Raw genomic sequence first — 23,238 nt, forward strand, 5'->3', positions numbered from 1 at the left:
GTGTATGGAAAACAGTAGTGAAACAGATGATCAGAGTCTGAGATCAGGACAGAAACACACCTCACCCTCTCACTTCCCTTCAAAGCAAACCGTTATAGACACACACACACACACACACAAAAACGAGAGTGAGTGTATCCTGTCTGTACCTTAGACATCAGTAAATGTTTTACCAACTTCCTTAAACCTGAACTCTTTAAAATCTCTTTCAGTTCTTGAATAATCTGTGTATATGTATGTGATAATATGTACCTACACAGTAATTAACAATGTATTCATTAATATGAGGTAGAGCCTATGAATAGTTTAATAAGACTCAGAGGAGTTTTAATATATTATGGTTTATTATTCATCACAACTGTCATTTTTAATCATTAATTAAATACAATGTGTACATTTTCCTCACTGCGTTTTAAAGGAATGACTAGGTATTTTAAAGGTTGCACGGCTGAATGTAAACTTACAGAGAAAGAGAGAGATGCACAGCAGAAAGATTCTAAAAACAAAAGAAAATAAATAAAAATGTGAATTAGAAACAATTAATTCAACAAGGAACAGAAGGAGAAACTACAGCGACCGAGTGGAAACTCTGAAGACTAAATGTTTCAAACGCTTTTTGCAAATAGGGAGATAGTGGTGTCCATCGCACCGCTGTGTGTTGAAGCAGCACTCAGTCCATTTCTCCATGTTGTGAAATAGTGATTACACTGACACCTAGTGGCCTGAGTGTGTCAGAGACTTGGTGCTAAATCTATTTTAAATGGAACATACAAGTCAGAAAACATGGTATAATCTGATGCGGTTCTGACGTCAAGTCCAGAGACTTTAGAATTGCCACGCCCCCTCGTCTAAGTCTGTCCAATCACAGCACTGGATTCGCGTTTATAAGCACGCAAAGACAAGATTAAACGCAGCAAAACAGATACAACGAGCGCAGAGAATTAAGAGCAGAGTAAAAACTGAGAAAATGAGAACCAAGCAAAAACATAAAAACCAGAACTTCTGCTCCTCACTTCTCACTGCTGTGCGCTCAGGGTCGGGGTGAACAGCAAGTGGCTCATTACCATTTAAAGATATAGACGTTCTGAACAGGGCTGTTGTGCTGCTGTGGGGCTTGTGGAGTTTTGACCAAAGCAGGTGACAGACATGTGGAGTTTGTCGGCTTTAAATCCTTGATTCTGAGTCTTGTGAGAGTTGTAAATATAATAAACCCTCACTCTAATGAGTATCTGTTGCTCTGAGGAGGTGAATATGACTGAGTGCTGCTTTACAGGACGTGGTGTGTTTAAATGAGTCCAGAACCGTGCGGCTGTTGTGCTTTGCACCTTCGGTGAATCCAAAGCCGCCTGTGTTTGAAATTAAATGGACCAAGAAAAATACAAAAACAAAATAAAGATGAAGATCGGTCCCAGGAGACGAGGTGAGGTCCTGCGACCGCTCCGGAGTTCAGGGTTTTGTTTTGTTTTGTTTGTGTTTTTCTTTTTGCATAGTTCGCCTTCAGCCTCAGAAAAGCAGCGCCTTTGGAAGAAGCATAAGATATTTAACGTAATGGCGCCACTTAGAGGTCAAAAGGATGTATGACAACAGCAGCTCGGCCCGGAACAATACGGAGGGGATAAGGTGAGTATCCACAGGGTTGGTGTTGAACGGTCGCGAAGTCTCTGTTCAACAAAAACACCCCAGTTTTTCTCCGTGACTCAAGCTGAGGACGTTTACAGTAACCTGACGGCTTCTTTCAAGATGTGTTTCTGTTCATTTTAATATAATTTAATGTAATGTTATATAACACTGGAGTGAGTGTGTTACTGTTAAGGTGGAGTTAGTTTAAAGTACAGTGCGCGTTGAAAAACATCTGAAAAAGGGGGGGAAATAATAATAATAAAACCTTCCAGTGTTTTTTTTAATAAAACATTTTTAAGCTATTTTCAGGGCTTAAATCCTTAATAACACTCAAAGAGAAAAATGCCCCAATATCTTTTACAGTGTTACACTGTTGGACCACTCTTCATCGAAATAACTCCCCTCTGTTGAAGAGCAGGGAATCCAGCACTACCATCAAATACTGCTAAAAGTGACAGGAAAAAAGAAGGAAAATGTGATTTTATAAAAGACTAAAATAAATAAGTACTGCTTGGCTTTGTTCTCCAGGACATGGGGAGAAAAAGAAATGTGCAAAAAAATAAACCTTCAGCGCTTCATTAAAGAATGAAAATCCCCAAAACTAGGAAACGACAACAAAAAACGAATACCCATCCTTTCCGCCTTAAAACGGCTCATTAAAACGCCCGCCGTTTTTTGCCTCACGCTGTATTCCAGTCAAACAGGTCACTGGACTCTTGCATAGAAAAATAAGGAGCAGATCTAAAACCCAGACACAGGACTGGACCGACACTAGAGACGTCCCTAGTCTGCTTCGATTCATCTCTGTGCATTAATGCGCTACACACTGAAAGCCTCCAAGGTTTAAAGCTAGAAACTGGCCGAAGCACAAACGCCGCGCTCGTTTTGTTCACTCCATATCACGACTGCTTTGCTGCTTTCAGAAGAGAAAGCAGATAAAAACATATAAAAACAAGAACTCAGTGCAATGTCAGACTACATCCTTCATTAGCAAACAAATAAATAAAGTCCTATCACGCTGGTCTGCTTCAGTCACCACTGATCCAGACCCCCGGATGATCAGCAGCTCTGCAACTCAGAAACGGGAAAGGTGGGAAATACTGGTGTGGAGAAACTACTACCAGGAGGACCAGGGAGGCCTTGCCCTTAAGCGGGGGAATGCCTCGTACCCCTGTGGAACCTGAACATGCAACAAGAGACCAACATCAACACGTTGAAACTGGTTCTCTTACCATCTCAGGTGGGCTTGTAACCATCTATCACACTATTGTGCATTCGAGTTCTGCAGGGAGTGAGGTGTCCCTTGTTTAAGGGTAAGGCCTCCCTGTTCCTCTAGGTTGCCACCCCCCCCTCGCCAGTTATTCCTCCTTTTCAAGTTTCCATGTATTAGAGTCCCTCTGAGTCTGGGGGCTGTGTCTGTGGCATTGCAGGTCGACCAGTAACCAACAACCACCCCCCCCCACCCCACACAAACACAGGTCCAACCCCAGTCAAGTAAATCAAACTCTCCCCTTTACTGTGATTTTTGTCAAAGATTCAGTTTACATTAACATTTACAACTTATACTCCATTTCCCCTGGCATTGGCCTCCATCTTATTTCTACCACACTGACCACGGATTCCAGTTCAGCTCACAGTACCCCCATACCCTAGATGCCCTCCCAAAGTCATGAATCTCTCACAGAGAAGAGGTGCTGAGAGATCATGGACCAACCCAGAACCCCAAAGACTGTAAACCTAGATACCCAATGACAAGAAACCTACTAATGGCGCTTTTCCACTGCATGGTACCTACTCTGCTCAGCTTTTTTGCTTTTCCACTATGTAAATCTGGTCCTGGAACATGTTTTTTTTTTATGTCCCTGCTCTCTCATGGTTCTAAGCGAGTTGAATAGGGACTAAACAGTGACATCAAAACCTTGTAAATGTCCAGCTGCAGCAGAGATTACATTTGTTTTTTATCTGATGCTGCAAAGGAAGGAACAAACTCTACTGATCTGTCTGAACTGATGACAGAGCTGTGTTCAGTCCCAAACAACAAAACCACGCCAATACACCATGAGTAAACAATGCCACCATTGTTGTGGTTTCCAAAGCCTGCTTTTCCCGTTAGAGACAACACCAGATACATTTCAGGGCGCAGCTGTGGAAGTGGAAAACCAATCAGGGACCAGGGACTGAAAAGCTTGCCGAGCAACTACCATGAAGGGGAAAAGTGCTATAATTGACCAAAAGCTACTGGACATCAGCTCGTCCAACATCTCTTCTGTAAGGTATTGATCAGGAGTGTGTTCCTCTTTACTGCCAGGTTTGCAACATTGCAGTGCAGATTTCATGGCAGCCGTATGAACACTGAAGAGGTCAGGTGCTTATCAGGGATGACTAGTCCTGCTACTCCAACTCATCCCAAATGTGGTTGGAGCATTATGACTCCAGAGAATTAATATCCACTACTCAACAGCCTAAGCTGGGGGACTTCATACCCCTCTTGCCCACGCTTGGCATGGAGCATGCTGACCATACCCATGTGTATAGCTGCTCCAGAGTGTCCCATTATGTTTTAATGCTTTTCTAAAGGTGACTACACAAGCTGTGCACATCCCCAAGGGGTGCACCTAGTATTAAGGGGTGTCCAGAAACATTTGGACAGGGTATATATATATATCATGTGAAGTTGAGGACGGTGTGATTCTGCTGCGCATGTTCACGCATTAAACTGAACCAAAGTACCATCCTAAAAGTGTAGATTGCATCTTTGTACGCCAGCTCCTCCCCTCCCCCTAGTGGCCACAGTTGAGTGTTGTATCTTTAACTCCTTTTTTCATCGTGTGCAGAAAGAGGGGTGAAATATCAGGCCAAAGGAGGAGGCTCAAAGGAGTGGGAGATAGATATAGAGAGAAATATTAGAGCAGTTAGCAGTTACACACTATGGACCATGACACGAAACTCTAAGCTATGCTACGCCAAGGCACGAACATAGAAACACACACTCGAGCACATACACTGACAAACGGCACGTTACAATAAATACAAGCCCCCCCTCTTCGGCTAATAACATTAATATCACTAGTACAATCACTACAGTCATGTCCTGCTTCAGTAGGGTGTAGGTGTCTGTCTTTGACATGCGTCTTTGTCTTCCTATTACGTAGGGTACAGTTTAAAAAAAAAAAAAGAAGGAAATGGACACAGGCCAGGATCTCTTTCAGTCTACTGAAATACATGGCTAAAGCGTCCAGACTGAATAACCATGACTCTACCATGGCCTCGGAGACCAAAAACTAAACAGGAATGCATGTGGGAGTGCATGTGGACATAAGTAACCCAATTATATAAGTCCAAAATCGCTGTGGTTGTCAACGGGGGACGGTGGTGTAGCCTAGGGCACAAACACCATCCATTATACACGATCCAGTTACTTTCACAAGATGAGATGGATTTTCCTTTCTCCTCCCCTGACTCTTTTGTTCCCTCCGTTAGCCCTGACTACGCCGCTTCCTTCGCTGCTGCTCCATTCTTCTCCTCAGGCTCAGCCACTCCTCCACCGCCTCCTTTTTCTTTCTCTTTATCCTTCTTCTTCCCACCCTTCTCCTTCTTCTTCTCCTTCTCCACCCGCTCCTTCTCCTTCTTGACTCTCTCCTTCTCTGCCTTCTCCCGCTCCTTCTTCTCACGCTCCTTCTTCTCCCTCAACTTCTGCTTCTCCTCCTTCTCTTTTTTCTTGTCCTCCTTGCTCTTCTTCTTCTTCTTGCCCTCCTCCTCCACAGGGCAGGGTGGCAGAGGGGCGTTATTAGCCATGGGTGAGGGGATGGTGGGGGTGATTTGCTCTGAGATGACTTTAGGATTGGGCTGGAGGGTGCTGGGGGGCGAAGTGTGCGTTTGTGCAGATGAGACAGGCCCAGGTTGAGGTGCTCCAGATGTCCCAGATGTTCCAGGTGATCCTGAGGTCGTTGACACTGGTGGCAACGTTGGTTGTGGCTCCGTTTTTGTTGCTGGTTCCTGGGCCGGCTTTGTAGCCAGTGGACTCAGACCATGTTGGACAGGAGGTCTTGCTGAAGTTCCACCTCCAGGGGGTGCTGCTGTGGCTACGGAGGTTACAAACAAAAACAGAAAGGTTCAGAGCAAGATCTGATTATATCCTTTAAGAGAACCCACCCCCACCCCGCTTTAAACTGACCCACACTTCACGAACCCAAACACTTTCAGTAAGGTGCTCCATGGAGGAAAATGTGTAAATCTGCTATTGTAGGTCTACAGCAGCAGTGACTGTTGTGTGTAGATCAGTGCAATGTTCAGCAACTGACCACATCATACAGACACCTCTCAATGTCAAGCAGAGCCAATCAGACAAGCTCCTTATTTCAGAACAGCGCACTGATGACTTCTGCCACAAAGTCCAGCAGTTTCTAAACTGTAGCTGATAGAGACTGATTGGAGTGGGAGCCAGCAGCGCCCCCTACAGTTAAATTCCACAGTAAATTCTGTCTCTCACTGCTGGAGAAAGGGGTGGAGACAGTGGGTGTAATAAGGAATCAACCAATCAGCATTTCTCATTAAACCCACTTTTCCAACAGTGAGAGAACGAACACACAATGAAACTTAACTGTAGTGGGCGCTGCTGGTTCCAAGTGCATTAACACAGAAGGGTTTGTGTGGATCAAACTGTATTGGTTATAGTTAACATATAACTATATATATATAGGAGTTTGTGTCTGATTGGCTCTGCTGTTGGAACCTTATGAGAATCACCAGTGGGCGGTTTCTAAATTGGGAGCTTGTGTCTGATTGGCTCCGTCACATGTATCTTTGTACCTGGAGGAGAAGCTGGAGGAGAAACTGGAGGAGGTCTGAAGGCCCCACGTAAAGGTGGAGAGCCCATAGTCTGGAACCCTCCCCCAAAGCTCTGCAGAGAAAGTGTGTCTGCTCCCGAGGCCCCAGAGAAGGAGCTCTTTTTGCCATGGGAGAAGGGAGTTTTGTTTTTGCGGAAGCCAGGCAAGGACAGGAGGCTGGAAGAGGCTCGCAGTGGCCCGGGGGGAGGTATAGAGCCCCCTAGGAATGACAGACTGCCCCCTGAGCTGATGCAGGCAGCTCTGCGCTTCTGCTCGTGGATGGCTCTGGTGCCGTGGAGCCTGCGGCCCGGCTCATGGGTCAGTTCTCCTCGGGATTCGCGCCATTTTCGGACCTGAACACTGCACTCGCGCTCGATCAGAGCCTCCGTCACCGGGAGAGTAATCACCTGGCAACACACAGAGGGTCCTCGGGTCAGGCTACAGGGGACCTTATATGCTTCTGGGTGTGTGAGCAAAGAGGCATTTCTAGTTTACTGAGCAGTGAATTAAATGGCTATACACAGGAGCCAATTAAACATTGGTATGTGTTATTTACAGGTCAAAAATGAGGGGTGTGTGTGTGAGAGAGAGAGAGAGAGAGAGAGGGTGAGTGAGTGAGTGAGTGAGGGTGTACAAATGTGTGTGTGTGTGTGTGTGAGAGATAGGGTGGGTGAGTGAGTGAGGGTGTACAAGTGTGTGTGAAAGAGACTGACCTCCTGAACCAGCAGGTCCTCTCTGATGGATTCTGGAGGAATGTTCCGGAGCCGCTCCATGGTTTCATACATTCCTTGCAGCTCCCGTAGTTTATCAACAGAGCCCAGCATCTGCTTCAGGAGCACTAACCCAACCCGGAACACTATCTTCACCCCTACACACACACACACACAGATTTGTCAAAATCCTTCTGAAGCCTTTGACTTGTAGAGGCAAATTCCACATCACGCCACTGAATTGATCAGATAAAACTGAGGTTCTCCTGCCTCAGCTGAGTTACACAGAGGGGTCACTGCTCAGAAACAAGAGTCCACAACTTACTGGGCAATATAACATACGATAATACACCTAGTATAATTAAAAAATTCTTTAATTAAAAGAAGAAAAAAAAAACAGGATTGTTCAGATTCAAAGTTGTAGAGCAAACTTGAAGAATTTAGTGAGTAAGAGTCAGCAGAGAGAAAAAAAAGTGTGAGAAGATGTGTGAGAAAAGAGAGAGATGATACTCTCAGTTACACATGGCTGTGTCCTCTGCTCATCAGAAGTTAAGAAACTCTGATCCCAGTTTGGATTCAGACCCCCATTGGAGAACCTGATCTCACCTTCACAGAAAAACATGTCCCAGACTCGGAGAACACAGGACCAGGGCAGCGTCCGGGAGAAAATACACATGAACCACTCCGTCATGTAGAGGATGGGGTCGATTTTAAACTTCTTCAGGTGACGGTAAGCCATGGGACACACGCGTCTCAGCAGAGAGAAGAAGATTTCTCCATCCAGCTGGATGGCCTCCTGAGAGTAGAACAATGGGAAACATGAGATCACTGCTGTTACAGCTGAATAACACTGGGTATAGCGCCCCATGCTGAGGGGTGGGTATATAAGGCACTGAATGAACGGTCACTCACTGCCTGATATATTGCTGTTGCACTAGCACCACTGTAACATAAAGCTGGTGGTTATTAGAACACTCTCTGGGATATATTATATTGATACTGATAAAACCATGTCTCCTAAGTATCGCCCGATATAACCGGTCGACTGAAGCATCGGTCCAGCTCCAATATCAACTAATAACTAATAAAGCAGAGACTCACCAGTCCAGCACTGTAGTACCCAGGTAGGTACTTCTCACAGATCTGAACCAGACACCAGAATGCTTGCTAAAACAAACACACACAGAACAAATGTTAGAGCTATAAATTCACATCATTAAATCTCCAAAAATTATTCACAGTGAACACCTTATTTGCTCATATTTTAGTTCAATCTTTGGCCTTTCTGATATACTCTTTACTGGTAACATTTTCCATCCTGTCAATTTCTCTATCCAGTACTGTCCTGCTGAGTTACTTGGGTAATTTGTCACTTCGCACTGCATTTCTGCAGCTTCCGTTTCATCAGATTTACCCCACACTGCTATGCTCAGTCCCCCTTGGCTCCGGTGCATTTGAGAGTGTGTCTGTGTGGGGGTTTGACCTTACCTCTGCAGGCATGTGCATCAGCAGCACCGCAGCCACTGGAGCCTGAGCCTGACAGTATCCTTCATCTGGACGATAGACGGTGTATGCCTTCAGTATACGGTACAGATCCTGCTGACTGTAAAAACACAGCATTAAATAACAAGCAGGTTCAATAAAGGAGGAGACATGTGAGACAGAAGGGCCACATCCTCATCTAATATGGGCATCTGAAAAAGTCTGGACATCTCTGGTAAACAATCGTCTACAGGAAGAAACTCTAAATAATTCACTTTTGTGCTCATTTAGACTGGAGTTTGGATGATCTGCGCTCAGATGAGTGTCACTTGCCGCTCTCAAACAGAGCTTCTCTATGTAAACGTATGTCTAAACACTCTGAGGGCACATTCAATGATTCTGATTCTGCTCCGCTTCTAACATCAAGTGCACTGACTTTTGAATTGCCCTGCCCCCTGGCCGCCCTGAACACTGCTGTGGAGTTTGGACCAAAGCAGGTCACAGACATTTCATTAAGAAACAGAACGGTGTTCCACTGTGGAGATGAGGGGGAATATTTTGTCTTTAAACTATTCAAGAACTAGTCTTTTTTAAGAAGCATTTATGCTGGATGATATTGATTTTTCTACAGATCTCACTGGATTTCTGTGCATGCTTCAATTAGCTTCTTTTTCATCCAATATCTCTACACTTTCCTTGATGCCCATCTTTCTCACTCTATTTAGGAGCAAACGAGTGCTTACCCATGGCCTCCTCGAGCAGCAAACATCTCGTGGAAGGGAAACTGTCGATGTAGGTCTTTCTCAATGATGTCCAGCCATTTGGGATCACCTTGATCTCGCTCCAGCTCCTGTTAGATCAGAGCAGAAATGAAAGGGATGTAGGTTATGAGAGAAGGGTGGAACATTTCTGGATTACCATGCATGTGTGAAAAGGGCATAAGTCTAGGCCCTGATTTTACGTATGTGCTTATAATTACAAGACAGTTTCGAGCTTGATAAGACGTGTTAGATCAAAAAACGGGTAAGAAGTGTAAAGTATTTGAACCCTCAGGAGGAAACGCCGGAGCTGAACAGCGAGAACATTTCTGAAGATACCTCAAACTTCCCAGGGTTGGACTTCAGGAGATCCTCACTGTTGGAGAGAAGCTGCCAGGCTTTAGCTCTCAGCGATGAGGGGATGCCCTTTCGACATCGCAACTTCACCTAGAGACAGACAGGGCAAACATGTTATACAAACAATCTCAATACACCTCGGTCACTCCATCAGGATTAAAATATATAGCCACTGCTGTAACCCCGTATTCACTTTTGTTGTATATAATAAAATCAGATGACATTTGGTCTTTTTAAATACAAGATGACAGATTTGATTAAACAACTCAAGTCATATCGCCCCTAAACTTCCTGTGTTGTATTACACTCTGTCAGAAAGATTGTGTAGACTATTTGAACATTATGCAGTATATAAGTGAACAATAATTTAACAATAAAAAAAGTAGACTTTAAGAGTGATTCACTGCAACACACACACAGCTGGTCAACATGTTTCTTCTCCCCTGAGGTGTCCTTTAAAGTAATTTTTGCAGTTCTTTCTTTCAGTTTAATGGTTTAATAAGATGCAGACCTTAGGGAAGCGCCGAGAGATCCATTTGTCCCAGCTTTGAAACATGTCCAACCACTTCATCTCTCTGTGTCTCGCGACTTCCACACTGAGCTCCCTGTCACTGAGGGAGAGAGAGAATTAAATAAACGTTTTAAGGAGCCAAAGCAAACAATTGCCTTTGTTTTCTGTTCAGATTTTCTTCCAAAATCTGTAACAAGAAAAAAGTGGGTGTCCAACACTCGCAAAACCACAACCACCAACCATCATAACCAACCGTTACAAAGTAAGTTACGGGTTAGATGTCAGTTCTAAACAAGGCTGACGTTGGTTTATTTGGCAGACACTTATTTTACTTTTCCATTACACCTTAAAAATGGTGCCAGAATTTCTGCAATATTGGAGTGGAGAATATTCATTTGCTTGGCTCATGAAATGTTATTCATGTTGTTTTACGTCGTCTAAGTTAAGTGTCTAAACCTGTCTCTCAGAAATACAGCAGCCACACAAGTTAATTTTTAACACAGGAACAAAACAATAAAGACATTTAAAACACAGCGAAGCAAGGTTTTATGTGAAAACACATCCATCAATAGCTCAGAGATAAGAGTGTGAGAGAGGGAAGGAGGGAAAGAGGGAGTGAGAGAATGAGTCAGAAATCAGCTCTCAGCGATGTCTGAGTCACAGAGTACAGAAGGACACAGGAGGGACAGAAACATACAGAGGGTCAGAGAGACAGAGAGAGAGGAAAAAAATAAGCCAAGGCTCAGAGTGAGTGAGACAGGAAGGGTGTAACAGAGACAGATGCCTCTGACACACATGAACTCACGAGAATTTCTAAAGAAACTCAAGAGTATCACTTTCGGAGATGTCCTGGAATGGACATTCACACAGGCCACGCACAGCGGGAGATTTTAGCGGTGAGAAATAAAACATGTGATTTAGGCATAGTGCATGCAGGAGAAAGGGGGACAGAGAAATGGGGAAACGGGGACAGAGAAATCAAAAAAGAAAAAAATTAATAAATAGAGGGAAGGAAGAAAAGGATGGTGGTATGTGGGAGAGAGATAAAGATAAAGAGAAGAAATGAGAAAAATAAGCAAGTGAGAGAGAGAGTGAGAGAGAGAGAGATATGATACAGCTCTAAGTTCAGACTGATAACAGAAGGGAGATATGAAGGGATGAAGAGATGAAGTGATCGAGCAAGGTGGAGGGTGAGTGTGTTTCCTCTGTCATCCCTCAGCTCTGTGCGTGTGAATTTTTAATGAATCTCACCTCTCAGTCGGATCTCAGTGAGGATTTAACTCTGACCTGAGGCTGTAATTAAGAATCAGTGCAGTCACAGCAGTGTGTTCACCTGGACATTCAGGCTGGGGGTCCAGGGGTCTCAGACCAGGGCAGAAAATCAACAACCCTCCTACCACAAACTGGTGGTATACAGCCTTTAACATACACCCACCAAGCCCACGTTTATGACCCTCAGGTGGAAGGGATAAGACACGTGGAGGAGTAAAGATGCTCAGAGGGAGGTGCTGAAACACAGGGTTAGAAGCTAAGGAGGAGGGGCTAAAGTACAAGGAAGCAGCTGAGACATAGAAGAAAGAGCCACAACACTGGAGGAGGAGCCAAGGCACTTGAGGCACTCATAAGGAGGAAATAAGGAAACTGAGCTCAGTGGGAGGAGTTAGGTGACTTGAGTAAGTGGCTACTACACTAGAGAGGAGCGAAGATACTCAGAGGGAGGAGCTAAAATGCTCAGAGTATAAGACACACAGGAGGAGGTCTAGCATACTCAGAGGGAGAAAGTAGGACAATCATGTGAGGGGCTAAGACAATAAAGACCGATCTATTCCCAGGGGAGGAGCCAAGATCCTAAAGAAAGGGAGGAGCCGAATCACTCAGGGGAGGAGCTAAGACACTGGAGGTAGGAGCTAAGACATTCAAGGGAGGAGCTAAGACACTCAAGGGAAGAGCTAGAACCCCAGGGCAGGAGCCAATACAATAACAGTACGGAGGAGCCAAGACATAGGGGGGGCTAAAACTGAGGCAATAAATAAAAAATTAGGACAAACATCTGAAGAAATGAGGTCTACCCACCTGCCGTCCGTGTACTGTGCTCCTCCGAGGAACCCGTATTTATCCGTCCGCCTCATCACCTGTCCGTTTATTTCCGAATCCGAGCCCACAGAGCTGCCGTCCTCCCCAAGACCCGAGAGAGACTCCAGCGTCCCGGACATGAGGCTGGCCGACTCCAGGTAACTGAGCGTGTCCGGAGCGGGACGAGAGTATATGGGCGGAAGAACGAGACACGGAGCCGAGTCCTGGATGACCAGAGATGGGGGCTCTGTCCTGGAAGGGGTGAGGGGAGGCTCTGTTTTGGAGGGGGTGAAGGGGGACTCGGGGGCTTTTGGGCTCGGAGAGCTGGGTCTGGGGTCCTGAACGTGGCCTGGATTCTGATCTGACACCATCTTCAGGGACTGTGTTTCTGAAGGACTTTTATCGCCCTCTTGTGGCGGGTTTGAGAGCGCAGGGTTTGGACTCCAGGGCCTTACTGTATTAGTAGGCGCAGGAGGTGGAGGACAATGAGGGGAGGCGTGTGACGGAGAGGTGGGATTATTAGGCTGTGTGCTGGGGTGGAGATTAGGGCTGGGATTATGTCCCGGAGAAGACAGCATCTGTTGCTCCTTTGCTGCTCCGTGTGCTTGGTTTCCAGGCTTTGAGGTGTCAGAAGCAGAAGCTGTCACTTCTCTCTCAGAAGAGAACATTTTTTCAGCCTCCATGCTCTCCGAATTCCCTGGACATTGGGAGTTGGGAGAAGAGGCGACTTCTGGAGGAGACGATAAAGAGATGGCGGTTTCTCGAAGTGCCGGTGAGAGCGAAGGGTTGCCCATCACGGCCCGGTCCCCGTACAGAGCGGACTTGGGGACGGGGGTGGACTTGGGGGACTCTGAAGGGAGAGAATGAGAGGAAACTGGCTGCTCTGCCATCGCCGGAGGGGACGGGGTGAGGGTGGACACCTCAGCCATTGCTGTCCTCTGCTACTGCGCTCTGTGGAGGAGAGAAAAGGGGGGACAAAATATAAACATGGGGGTAAATATAAAGAAGGGAGAATGACCGCTGCAATGCCTTTATTAATATCCCAATCGTAAATATAAGTGTGTATTAAATTGTATTAAAGCCATTCACATGCAACTTGGTTTTGTTATACTTGTGAGGACCTTCCATAGAAATGATGATTACTGTAGCTAATTAATGGTGTACCTAAATCTAAGCTCAGTGACCAAATTTAAATCACTTCACAAACAGGGAGATGATTTCACTTTTTAAATACTTTCTCAAATGTAATATCATTAAATCATTATTTGTTTATATCACTTTTAAACAAAAGTTGTGAGAATAACAAAATTATCCCCACGAAACAAAAAAAGGTGACATGGTTCTAGCCTTGTGAGGACACCTAGTCCTGACAAATATATAAAAACAAGCACACACATAAAGACACAGAGACTGGAGTGGCACCCAGCCATCCCCAGCGTCAGGGGAGCAAATGGGGATTAATTGCCTTGCTTAAGGGCATGTCAGCCATGGATGTTGAGGGAGGAGAATGATCACTCCCCTGCCCCCAAATTACCTGCAGATCTTGGGGGTAGACCAGCAACTTTCAGGTCCCAATCCCCATTTTTCTAACCTCCAGTACCTCATTCACTCACAAATTTTACAGCTGAATTATAATTTGCAGCACATAAACACCTTCCTCCCAACCATTCTAACCTCAATAGGAAAGCAGAAAATTAAAGGCCTCACTCTGGAGCAGCTGCAGATGAGCGTAACATCACCATGACAAGTGCATGTGCTAAAGAGCTAAAAAGCCCCCAGTATTGGGCTGGGTAACACTAAATACTCCATCATTTGCCCCTGACCTTCACTGTAGAGTAGGCATCTACTCAAACAGCTAAAGTCCAGAGCTTCTGCTTCTCACTGCCGTGTGCTCGGGGTTGGGGTAAACAGCGAGCGGCTCATTATCATTTAAAGGAACAGGCACTGAAAGTGGGCATTCTGAACAGGGCTGTTTAGACAAGGGAGAAAGCTGCTGTGGAGCTTGTAGGGTTTTGACCAAAAGCAGGTCACAGGCGTTTCATTAAGAAACAGAACTGTGTTCCACTGTGAAGATGGAGAAAATTACACCTTTAAGACTTAATGCTGTCATTCAACTAAACTTAGAACATTCAGTATTTAGTGTAATGTGGCGGACAACATGAAATCCCTGACTTTTATAAAAGACTATGTTTATTTTTATTTAACAGACATTGTATATCCAAAAGTACTGTTTGCTACGATGGCTTATGCCCCACATGTCTCCCCTGCCCTCTGTGATTACAGCAGTAACAGATGCATTAAATTAGCAGATTATTGTCTTAGCCTGTAATCTGTAAAATTACCCTGACTTACACATCACTCAAATACAGGCAGATTTCTTCCCTCTGGGGGGAGGGAGGGGGAGGAGGGGGCACAAAGGACCCTGCTGCTAATAACACGACAGGAGGAAGATAGGAAATAATAATTAAAACCATAATTAAGTTTTAAGGGAATGTCTACAATGGTGGGTAAACCCAGTTGTCTCTGGTAGTTTAGATTAAGAAGCCAAGCATCTTTCAAGAGGGAAAGCTGTGTTTGAGTGAGGAAAAAAAAAATCTGACTCCCGGCGTTGGAGACCCTCAAGTTATCCACCTTCCAAATTAAGCGATCCGAAACAGCAAAAATAAGTCAATATTACCCACTTATGGAGCTGAAATAGAGTAATACCTTCATCTCGATTTGTGCTTTTCAGAGTTTGCAGTTTTCTCCATTGTCTTAAAAACCCCAGTGAACAGAGAGAGAGAGCCTAGCATAACGGACAGTTTGTTTTATACTCATTTACAGACACTGGGGCTTCATAAACACATTGGATGGAGAGCAGCAAATGGTGAGAAAACATCTTATGATGCGTTTTATAAAGTGTTTTTTGATTGCAATAGTGAACATCACCTTTAAGTGTTTTGCACTACTCACACGAGGTGGCGCTGTTATTGAGGGTCTGTGCTCACAGAGTGAGAGGACAGCGATTCTCTGCTGTGTCTGATCCACTCATACCAGCACAACACACTAACACACCACCACCACGACCACATCAGTGTCACTGCAGTGCTGAGAATGATGCAACCCCAAATCACACCTGCCCTGTGGGAGTCCTGAGTGCTGAAGAACAGTGCGAAAGGGGGCTTTAAAAATGCAGAGAAACAGATTACAAACAGGACTTCAGTTTGTAATTGTATTAACTACAAAGTGACCCGTGTGGTCAGAGGAGCTGAGAGAACGGAGGCTGAGTGTAGAAATAAGCGTGTTATGGCCGACTGATTAATGTGGTGAAGGCTGTAGTTGTTGTTCCCTTTCTGAAGGACCATGACGTGATATGAGAAGCTGCAGGAAATGACGTCCATGTGCGAGCGAATTTGTGACAAACCGCTCTGTCTGGACACGAATGTCACAGTTTTATTTGTGCACTTTCTGGAGCATCAGAGATTAAAATTTCTGTTTCTGTTTATTTTGAATCTTACCCATGGTCTGTATATTTATAAACCGCCTGCTCTGTAAATAACTGTTTCCGACCTCACACCTCTGACTGCTGACACAACGAGCAGAAACTGTACAGTGGTGCCTCTCAACAATAACCCTCCGAAGAGGAAGTTATGTCTGGTGTTTCACTTTAAACAACCGCATTCACATCCACATATGGGTAACAGATGATGTTCTGCGTCCCACTTGCCCTCGTCACGCAGAACACTTCCCATTTTAATCAGAAATAAACCCACAGCGCTAGAATTAAAGACGTGGCCTCATATTTTTAACTGATGGAAACTCTTGGTGTGATGGGGCCTGTAGGAAGGAGGGAAGTTAAAACAACTTAAGCAACTAACTCCACAGAAAATCCACTCCACAACCATCAACAAACAGTAGTGGTGCACAATGATATCAGAATAATATGGGTATTTGCAGTTGGCATGTCACAATAATTACATTATAAATTTATCATACAATAAGGATATTACCTCAGTAATGTTTGCTGACCTCAATGTTGTCCATTATGTTTGTTTACATGTGAATATTCGTCTCCAGTTTCAGCCGCTCGCTGTGTTCTGGAGACGTTATGTGGATTTGTTTTAAAACGATGCTGAGTTAATTCTCATAGAAGTGTCACATACATACATACATACATACATACATAGAGAGAGAGAGATTCAAACTGTCACAAGTTTACAGCCATTAAACTGCTCCGAAAAAACACTGCATCAACAGATAAACCCTGGATGAACACAAATTCTGTGGCCAATGGAGTGGACTATAACCTGCTTTATCTTTCAGGTTTTCCAGTGTGACTCATCTTCCTCACATCGTGGCACTGATGCTGTGATCAGAGATGTGAGACTGCAGAGTGCTGTCCATCTTCACTGCCCTTTTTCACGACTGACCTGCTTCTAACCAAAGGGTTTCCATGTCTCTTACTATTCGTTTACACGTCCCAAACACACTCTGTATGGTATTACATACAAGTGTGGTATTAAATAAAATATTAAAATAAACTAGCAATCGTTCGGTTATGAGAATATTTTCAGAATAAAGTGCAGGAAAAGAACAAGCTTAAGCTTTTCAGCCTCTGCGTCAATATTGCTTGCATTTTATACAATTGTGTATTATTATCATCATCATTTTGGGAAATGCTTAAGCTGCAACAGAAATAAACTACTAGACCTCAGAAATGTTCTAATGCTTTTATTAATCACGTTTCTTTCTATTCATTTTATAATAATTATGAATCATTTTTAACCATGTCTTTTCTTACATTACACTACTTTAATTTACTAAGTTTTATTTCCCCCATTTTTAATCATTAATCATTTTTTGTTGTAAAGAATTTCTGTAAAGAATTTTGCACTGAATTTATGTAAAAAAGCTGCTATACAAACAAAGATATTCATTATTATTACTGACATTGTTCATAAACAATTTATATTCAGAGGATATTTATAATAAACACTTTAAATGCACATTTATACAGACTATTACTTTTATTAACTCTCCCCTTTTCCATTTATCCCCGCTCAGTCAACTGCCCCAAAAACCACTCAGCACAAGAGGAGTCTCATGCCTGAGGGCAATTGCTCTTATTGGACTGTAGAACAGGTCACCACACTATATCTGTAGCCTCCTGCTCACCCAGGGTTTCCTCTGAAACAAATTGCATACTGTAGAGTGTGGCATAACTGTAGAGTGAAAATAACTTCAAATTTTGGCACATTATGAAAAATAACTGAATGGAAATAGCCCAAAATTCACAAAAACAATGACATTTCAACATTTTTATATCTACTGCGCATTCGGCGCATCACCCCCCAAAGCCCCAGACTGACACTGTGACCACAGGCTTTAAAAACTTCAGCAGCACTGCTGTGCCTGATCGACTTGCACATATCACACCTGAGCGCTGAAGAACAAGGTGAAAGGCTAATAAAGTATACAGAGTAAAAGATGGACTTGTGTGGTCTGGTCGGAGTGAACATCGAGTGGCTCATCAAAAAGGAGAGTATGTGTCTTTAAGCCAGGTGTGTTCAAACTGTGTGGCCTAAATATGAAGCTCTTACATAGTGTTCCTTTAAAACAATCTGCACATGAGCTGATGGAATAATGCAGACTAGCTCTAACGCATGAATGAAAAGTGGAGGTAAAAATAAATTGAATATGCACCAACGCTTTGAACTTGGGTAAGCATTTTAGCAGAGTGAGAGAGAGAGAGTACAAAAGAGAGAAACACAGTGTACGAGAGTGAGAGTAAGATAGAGAGCGTGCAAAAGAGAAAGACCGAAAGACAGAGTGTGAGCAAAAGAAGGACAGTGTATGAAAGACAGAGAGCATGCAACAGAGAGAAAGAGCATGCGACATAGAAAGAGAAAGAGAAGCCTTACTGAGTGTGAAAAACTGATGCTGAGGTTTCTTATAGTGCCTCTTAAATCTAGTCAAATCTAACTGAGGAAACGGCACAACAGTTTCTTAATACTTGGCTTAAAACACCACTGCTTTTACCACGCTCAAGGACACCTTCGAGTCAGAGAACAGAAATACAGTAAATATGACATTGGTTCCCTCTCTTCTCCACAGAGGAACACAGTTCTGGTTCTTAACAAAACATCTGTGACCTGCTTTGGTCAAAACCTCACAAGCGCACTAAACAGCCCTGTCTAAAAAGCCCTGTCTAAAGAGCCCTGTCTAAAGAGCCCTGTCTAAAGAGCCCTGTCTAAAGAGCCCTGTTCAAAAAGCTTGCGTTCAGCGCCTGTTCCCAAGTGCACAGCAGTGAGGAGCAGTAGCTCTGTTTTTAGCCATTTTTGCTCGGTTCTCTTTCTTCAGTGCTCTATTTCTCTGTGCACGTTGTGTCTGTTACAGTTCAAAAGTGGGTCCAGCGCTGTAATGGACAAACTCAAATGAGGGTGTGGGGCAATCCTAAAGTCTCTGCACTTGATGTCAGAAGTAAAGCAGAATCAGAATCAGTTTTATGCCATTTTTTCTGACTCAGGAGGCGCACAGAAAACTGACTAGGGTCTTGTTTCACAGTGTGTGGGTTGGTGGACTCCTGATTCACACGTTATTGTGAACAGGCAACAAACAAGTGATTTTTCATATGTCCCATTTAGGCTCACATTAAAACACACTGAGATTGGCTAAAAGCTCTTTCTGGATTTTGTGCACTTCTGTGATAGAATATTTTGCAACTCGTTTTGCAACTGATTAACAAAGGACGCATCATTGTGCAGCACACAATGATCTTTCAACACATTTCCAAAACTTCACGTCCTCAAAACTGCCGCCCTCCAAAACTCTTTTCACAGCAGAGTGTGAATCATACCCTCCGCCTCTTTTCTCACATTAAAGGGCACATATTCTTCAGTATACTGCACTTATCCTCGCTGTCCAAATAAAAACACGTCCATGTTTGTGGATGTTTAGTTTACTACATCATTTGAAAACAGCATAGCAAAGATTTATTTCCAGAGCTACATTTATTAAGTTTGACTATGTTTCAGAATCAGAAACTCTTGTAATTCATTTAAATCCAACCGTTACACCACCTTTCTTCTTCTAGGGATTATTCACCCCCAACCCGAGCGCGCATCACAGAGGAGTGATGAGCAGAAGCTCTGGTTTTTAGCCACTTTCGCTAGGTTCTCTTTCTTCCCCATTCTTGTTTTCACTCTGTGCTCTTATTTTTCCGCGCTGATTGTGTCAGTTTTACTGAGATTAACCTCGTATTTGCACCCTCACATAAACGCAGGTCCATTGCTGTGATTGGACAGACTCTAACGAGGGGGTGGGGCGATTCAAAAGTCTCTTCATTTGACATCAGAAGCGAACCAGAATCATGTTTTCAGACTTAGCACACAAAAAAAAGACTGGGTCGTCTTGTTTCACAGTGTGTGGGTTGGTGGACTCTGGATACACACATTAATGTGAACATGCACTGAAAGATGAATTTTTACGTGTCCCCTTTAAAAGTGGCAATTTTTGTTTAACAACAACAGACACATTTACTATGATTTCCCCTTTAGCGAGTGTCTCCTGAACTTCCCCCTGATAAAAATATCCGTCTGAAAGAGATAAAGAGGAACCGCTTCCTTGTATTTCTGTGGTTGTGAGGCATTCTGTTGTTTTTACAAAACAAAAAAAAAAAACAACATACTTTGCAAAAAAGAGCTTTAAAACATTCTCATCAGTCGCATCAAACACAGCGCCTGCACTCTGTGGTTTGCCTTTGCCACGACTCCACCCAGTGAAAGCTGCTCGAGAGACATCACACCACAACACTAATGAAGACAATAGGGGCTGATTACATGACATGTCAAAGGGGGAAGAGAAGTGTTCTGACAGCGCTCATCCACTTCTGTAAACTCTGTATGGACAGCAGACCATATGATGCTCTGCATACTTTCAAAACCTTCTTTCACCCTGTTCTTCAATCCTCAGGACCTCCACAGAGCAGGTGTGATGTGGTGGTGGATCATTCTCAGTGCTGCAGTGACACTGAAGTGTTGGTGGTGTGTTAGTGTGTGTTGTGCTGATACGAGTGGATCAGACACAACATTGCTGCTGGAGTTTTTAACCTGTGTTTCAACTTATTGCCCACTCTTGTACCTCTGTCCACCTTATAGATGTAAAGTCAGAGACAGTAGTTCATCTGTCACTGCACAGTTTGTGTTGGCCATCCTTTAGACCTTCATCAGTGACACAGGATGCTAGGGTTGGATGTTTTTTGTTGGTGGACTATTCTCAGTCCAGAGAATGAGGGGTTTAAAAACTCCAGCAGCACTGCTGTGTCTGATCCACTCGCACCAGCACAACACACACTAACACACCAACACCACGTCAGTGTCACTGCAGCACTGAGAATGATCCACCACCACATCACACCTGCTTTGTGGGGGAATGGAGAGCAGGGTGAAAGCAGCCTAACAAAGTACGCAGAGCAACCGATGGACTAAAATCTGCAATTGTAACTACAAAGTGCTCCTGTGTGGTCCATGGAGCTCAGAGAGTGGAAGTTTCTCTCTTTGTTGCAATAGCAGTCTCTGCTCTTCTGAGAAGGCTTTACGCTCAAGATTGGAACATTGCTGTGAGGATCTGATGGCATTTAGCCACTTGAATATCAATGGTGTTAAGTGCTAATGTTGGATTATTTAGTTCTGGCCATTGGTACTCATCCCTGAGATATTGAATGGATCTATATCACTTTATAAAACACAGTTGCCCTGTTCCACAGCCCGGTTCTGGGGGCTTTATACCCATCAAGCCAATGCTTGGCATCAGGGATGGTGAGCTTAGGCTCATGTGCAGCTACTCCAGCTAGTCCTATTTAAATTACATCATTTTCTAGGGAGATTGTACACACAAAGACACTGCAAAACAATGAACATGATTATCACAGTAGAAGAATTAGACTCATCAAATGGCCCATACTGAATATGTTTACGAATCACAAACAATTCAATTTATTGAATTACACCTAACCTTTATAGCACCCTTCTCTATCTGTTAGCACTGTAAGGGCTGTTTCATGACCTGAAATGTCTTTAAATTACTTCAAATTCTTTTAAATCGACATCAAAATGCATAATAACTCCAAAACAGACACGTTTCCTAGTTCGAGCTCGACAAACACCCTTCAGCAAGCTTCACACAAACAACTTAAAAGTCGTTAAACTTAGAAAGCTCAATAAATTAAACCTGTTGGCTTTTCACAATATGGGCCCTTTAATTAGCGAACTAGGCCTCAGGCCGCGGTGTTCCCTGCATCCCCTCGCCCGAGAGACTCACCCGAACTCCGGCAGGCTCTGTGAGCTCCAGCCGGCGCCCAGCCGAGGTTCTACCCTCTTCCCCCCGCCACAGCTCCGGCTAGCGGGCCGCACGTCCTCTCTGGTAGAAAACAGAGTCGTAGAAAAGCTCCACAACACCGTACTAGACTCGGACCTCCTGCTCCGGTTCGTTAACGTTAGTCCGCAGGTTGTTGAAACTCGGTCTCTGAATGTGTGTTCCTGTCGTTCCTCTCAATTTAAACCCGATAAATAAATAAACCACGTTAACCACTCTGGGTTAAATGTTGACACAACTCTCCTCTGCTCCTTCTTTACCACTCTGAACAGGAAACAAATCCACCACTGTTGTTTTTTAGGCCGGAATTGTGTCCGTTTCTCCTCCCGCCCGAGGAACTCAGTTCCTGCAGAGATAACCGACTCTGTGAGGATTTGTCCGCATGAATCGGTTCTTTCCAACGACTCAGTCGAATCGACTCACAAGTACAAATGTATCAAGCAAGATTAACAGACCTCTGCTCCTCAGGTCTACACAGGCTCGAACATTGCTGTGAGGATGTGATGGCATTCAGCCACACATGAAGACAACAGATGTCAGTCATGTCAGTCAGATGTCAGTCAATGTCAGGTGATTAGTTCCAACTCACAAAGGCTTTACAGTAAATTGTGGAACATTACTGTGAGGATTTGATGGCACATAAGCATATGGTCAGGTGCTGGTTCTGGGTCACAGACATCACTCCAGCTCTCCCCAGAGGTTCTAGATAGAATTCAATCAAGAACACAGATTCAACACTCAGCTGTGGCCACTAGGGGGAGTGGAGGAGCTGGACTACACTTGAGGATGTTACATTGGGTCAGGTTAATGTGCGAACATACACAGCAGAATCACATTGTCCTCGGACTTCACATGATATATAAACGTCTAAATGTCCCCTGGATTGGGCTGTTGAGCAGTGGAGATTAAATCCCTGGAGTCATAGTGCTCTATCCACCTTTGGGATGACTTGGAGTGGTAGGACTATTCGTCCCTAATAAGCACCAGACCTGTTCAATGTTCATACGACTGCCATCAAATCCATGCAGCAATGTTACACACCTTATGGCAGAAAAGAGGAACACACTCCAGATCAATACCTTGCAGAAGAAATGTTGGATGAGCTGATGTCCAGTAGCTTTTTGTCACTTATGGTACTTTTCCACTGCATGGTACTTACTCGGCTCAGAACAGTGGTTGGAAAAGCACCACCCCCCACCCCCCGGGAAAGTATCTGGTGTCATCTTAAAACCCTGTCTCTAATGGTAAAAGTGTGATTTGGGAACTACAACAGCGGTGGTAATGTTAAGTGTTGTTTACTCATGGTGTATTGGCGTGTTGTTGTTGTTTGGGACTGAACACAGCTCCGTCATCAGTTCAGACAGTTCAGTAGAGATTGTTCCTTCCTTGTTGCAGCATGCAGCTTTTGCTGGATTCTTTCGTCAGCCACTGATCCAAGGAGCGTTTGAACCTCTTCAAAAGACCACGGTGTAATTTTTCGAGCTGCTGTCATGAGTCGGATAAAAACAAATGTGATCTCTGCTGCAGCTAGAGGTTTTACAGGTGGAGAG

General features: G+C 44.1%; 1 protein-coding gene across 2 annotated transcripts; it reads right to left on the bottom strand.

Annotated features, from left to right (window-relative positions):
* Nucleotides 1-345: 345 nt before the first annotated feature.
* Nucleotides 346-22,056, bottom strand: LOC136664546 (TBC1 domain family member 10B-like). Of its 2 annotated transcripts, none has more exons than XM_066641772.1 (11): nt 21,635-22,056; nt 12,338-13,288; nt 10,265-10,364; nt 9,736-9,843; nt 9,382-9,488; nt 8,645-8,759; nt 8,258-8,323; nt 7,763-7,952; nt 7,160-7,314; nt 6,430-6,853; nt 346-5,702 (listed from the first exon to the last, which is right to left on the bottom strand). In XM_066641772.1, exons 2-11 carry the CDS (start codon nt 13,264-13,266, stop codon nt 5,107-5,109), a joined length of 2,790 nt encoding a protein of 929 aa, XP_066497869.1. In that variant the 5' UTR covers nt 13,267-13,288; nt 21,635-22,056; the 3' UTR covers nt 346-5,106. The 2 variants fall into 2 exon arrangements, with proteins under 2 accessions (XP_066497869.1, XP_066497870.1); XM_066641773.1 differs by lacking the exon at nt 21,635-22,056 and adding an exon at nt 15,290-15,414.
* Nucleotides 22,057-23,238: the final 1,182 nt, after the last annotated feature.

The sequence above is a fragment of the Hoplias malabaricus genome, chromosome 13, assembly GCF_029633855.1.
Source record: "Hoplias malabaricus isolate fHopMal1 chromosome 13, fHopMal1.hap1, whole genome shotgun sequence".
NCBI lineage: Eukaryota > Metazoa > Chordata > Actinopteri > Characiformes > Erythrinidae > Hoplias > Hoplias malabaricus.